This window comes from Salvia hispanica, chromosome 2, assembly GCF_023119035.1.
Source record: "Salvia hispanica cultivar TCC Black 2014 chromosome 2, UniMelb_Shisp_WGS_1.0, whole genome shotgun sequence".
Lineage (NCBI taxonomy): Eukaryota > Viridiplantae > Streptophyta > Magnoliopsida > Lamiales > Lamiaceae > Salvia > Salvia hispanica.
This window is the reverse complement of record NC_062966.1, coordinates 13397593-13401302: the sequence shown is the minus strand read 5'-3', so window position 1 is coordinate 13401302 and position 3710 is coordinate 13397593. Positions and strand designations below refer to the sequence as shown.

General features: G+C 37.4%; 1 protein-coding gene across 1 annotated transcript; it reads left to right on the top strand.

Moving 5' to 3' along the window:
- Positions 1 to 1109: 1109 nt before the first annotated feature.
- LOC125207076 (transcription factor UNE12-like) lies at positions 1110 to 3710 on the top strand. The gene is made up of 6 exons (XM_048106280.1): positions 1110 to 1577; positions 1899 to 2018; positions 2116 to 2181; positions 2332 to 2397; positions 2845 to 2922; positions 3010 to 3710. The coding sequence occupies exons 1-6, from the start codon at positions 1236 to 1238 to the stop codon at positions 3238 to 3240; spliced, it is 903 nt and encodes a 300-aa protein (XP_047962237.1). The 5' UTR covers positions 1110 to 1235; the 3' UTR covers positions 3241 to 3710.

Below are 3710 nucleotides of genomic sequence, written 5' to 3'. Positions count from 1 at the left end.
GTACTATCTTCTTTATTACCCAAAAGAAAAAAAGAAGCAAATACTGAATCGATAGTCATTCCATTATTGACAAATTTTAAATTTAAAATTACAATAACAGAATAAATTACAATAACAGAATAATAATAATAATAATAATAATAATAATAATAATAATAATAATTTAAAGAATGGTATTTCTCTACTGCACGTGATGGAAAAACTTGAGAATGTGTAATCACCAACCACTCTCAACGCGAAGTCAAAAAGGCACTATATTTCTTCTTTCAAATTAGTGTTGAAATGGTGTTGAGTTTGACCTTGTATAGTAGTCTACCACTTCATTTTTTTAAATACGTCTACCACATCTTGTTATACTACTCTCTCTGTTTTTAGAGGTCGGTTGATATCAGATTTTCTACCCACCTCAAGCAAAAAATCCACATTTCTTGGCTATTGAACTACTTTGATCAATATTATCGAACATTTTGTTTTTATTGCATTGCAATGGATCATACTTTTCTTCGACAAAATTACAAGTCCAGTTCATTTTTAATGGAGTCATGCTATTTGTTGACTTGCTATGGACTATGTCTAAAATATTGAGTATACAAATATTGGATATATTGAAGTCACAACCACTTCATATATTTTGGTTTTAGCTTATAGTTTTACAAAATTCAAGCGTTTATTATTAATTGATCAAGAAGCAAGGCCAGTAACTATACATATTAGTTGATGGACTCTTGCTCGAAATTCTAGTGACTCAACCTCCTAAAAGTTACTACTACTCCCCTTGTCTCAAATTATTTAGTTGTGTTTCATTTTGAGTTGCTTAAATCATTTTAAAAACAAAAAACACTATAGTATTTCTTACTTATGTTATCCATTCTTCTATTTTATGTTATCATTTTTTTCTTATTTTATTCTATCTTTAATTTTTTTTTGTCATGTATATTTAAATATTGAACATCACTTTCTCAAATCAAATGTAGGAAAAGAAAAGAGAAAGTAGTAGTAGGAGTAATATTTTTGGGTAAAGTGTGGAAAATGGTAAATATGTAAATTGTGGAAAAAGCAGAACTGGTTTGAGAAGTGGAATCCTTTATAAGACGAACAAAGAAGCCCCGCTTTATCATCTCTTTACAGAGGAAAGAAGGAAGCAATCAAACAACATCAACATTGCTCTCTCTCTCTTTCACTCATACATTCAATTCTCGCATGTGAATTGTGAATTTCAGTTGAATACTTGAATCATGTCCAACAATCCAGGCGAAACCCCCTCCGACGATTTCCTCGAGCAGATTTTAGGCTATCAGAACTACGCCGCTGGAGCCGACGCTACTTTGGTCGGAAACGAAGCTCCTTCTCCCGCCATGATGCTGCAGCTCGGCTCGGGCGACGCCTCCTCTCATCTCGTTGGAGTCGGCCTCGGGGTTGGAATCGGCAGCGGTTACACCGTTGGAGGCGGCGGCGCCGGGTTTCCGTTGGGGCTGAGCTTGGAGCAGGGGAAGGGAGGCTACAACGACGCCTCGGGTAGCGGGAAGAGGTTCCACCTTGATGATTTTGTTGATTCCCGCGCAGCTGCCATCAAAGGGGTAAATTCCTTCACAACTTCTTGTTGTTGCTTCTGATGCGTACCTTATTAAAGCTTATCGTTAATTTAATTATGATGTTCGTGATTAGCTATTTGTTGCTGCAAATGCACTAGTTTTACTCTACTATTGTATAGTCAATTTGTTAAGTATGGAAATATGTTTGCTTTGAAGTGTGTGGAATGCAGGTTATTGATGTTTGTTTCCTGATGATCGGTTTGAAATTGTGATGCCATTTCCATATTAATGTATAGCATTAATGTGATGATCGGTTTGAAATTGCAAGCCGGATATAAAGAAATTACTCTTTTTTCTGTTACTTAGGGTTTTCATGGACAGCCGATGATGAACACTGTACAGGCGCCGCCCCATCCACCTGGAATTCGTCCGAGGGTACGTGCTAGACGAGGCCAAGCGACTGATCCACACAGTATTGCTGAAAGGGTATGCCTAGTAATTTCAGGAGATCAGCTTTCAGGATGCAAGTGCATATTTTGAAATGTGATCATAATTCATTTAATGGTGTTTTCTCTTGTTGTAGTTGCGGAGAGAAAGAATAGCGGAAAGAATAAGAGCATTGCAAGATTTAGTTCCTAGTGTTAACAAGGTGTGCTTTTTTATCTCTACTATCTAGTTCAGCATCATAGTACTCAAACCTTAACTAATTATTATACCCCCAAAAGTGTTATGAATTTCTATTATTTATAAATGGAGCTTCTTTATGCTTATGCATACTCCACCTGAATTTTTTATGCAGACTGACAGGGCAGCTATGCTTGATGAAATTGTTGATTATGTCAAGTTCTTAAGGCTCCAAGTCAAGGTACACTGATCAAACCCCTTTTGGTATTAGTAAGTTAAGATGAAATTACAGAAAAAAAAAACTGTCAGTTTTATAGAGATCACCTTTTGCATTAACAACACTGAATTAAAAACAGGGTTTGCAAGATTTTAAGCATGCAAGAAAAACTTTAAATGCAATTTACCTGGAATTGTATGTAATGGCCAAGATAATTACAGAATTGGCACCTGGCTCCATTGATGTTATGAAAGTAGCAAATGTAGAAATTGTTGTCATAATAGCTGCTTAAAAAAATTTCATGTATTGATGCAATCAAGATTAAAGCATTTGTGTCTAAAAAATTACTCATCTCGTGATAAAAATGGAAAGGGTCAATGGTCACCGCCTGACTACTTTTTTCATGTAACTTCAAGTGTAAGCTCGAGTTTTTCATAACTTATATCCTTATCAGCAACATTGTTCCTACAGGTATTGAGCATGAGTAGATTGGGAGGGGCCGGTGCTGTGGCACCGCTTGTGACAGACATCCCAATATCATCAGTAGAGGTAACATCAGTATTTGGTTGTAAAAGCTAGATTTATTAAGGACCTAGCCTTTTCATATCTTACATTTGATTTATGTGACTTTTGAAGGAAGAATGCAGTGACGGTGGAAGAGCTCAGCCGGCTTGGGATAAATGGTCAAATGATGGCACTGAGAGGCAGGTAGCAAAGCTTATGGAAGAAAATGTTGGGGCTGCAATGCAGTTTCTTCAATCCAAGGCGCTCTGTATCATGCCAATATCTCTTGCTTCGGCTATCTACAACACGCAACCTCCAGACACTACCTTCCTAGTGAAACCAGAATCCGACCCCCAATCCTAATCCCTCAATACCACGAACCCAATCCGAACTTGCTAATTTTACACTCCTCTTTAGTTGAAATCCTAGTCATATCCCACAGACCATCCTTTCCCCACCTTCTTTCCGCCTCAACGAAAGGCGCTGACATGTCATACCGCGCAGTGGAGACACACGCCTCATGTCCTCGGAATATTCAAGTAAAGAAGGGAAAGCAAAGTCAAACCTCTCTTGATGTTCATCTTTTGCTATCAATGGTGGAATGACCAAAGCACCTTTTCGTAGTGGGGTTGGTGGTGCATTCACGGGCCCCCTTCAAAGGTATGAATGTGTAAATTGTTTTAGAGTGGTGTCGTTTTCATTGTCTGGTGGAAATGGATACTTGCACTAGATAATGGTTTACTTGAGTTATGAATTCAACACAAATCAATTGTAGCATTTGAATTTTTCTGGTTTGTTTCTAAAAGCAGTCTGACTTTACTTGTTCTACTGTA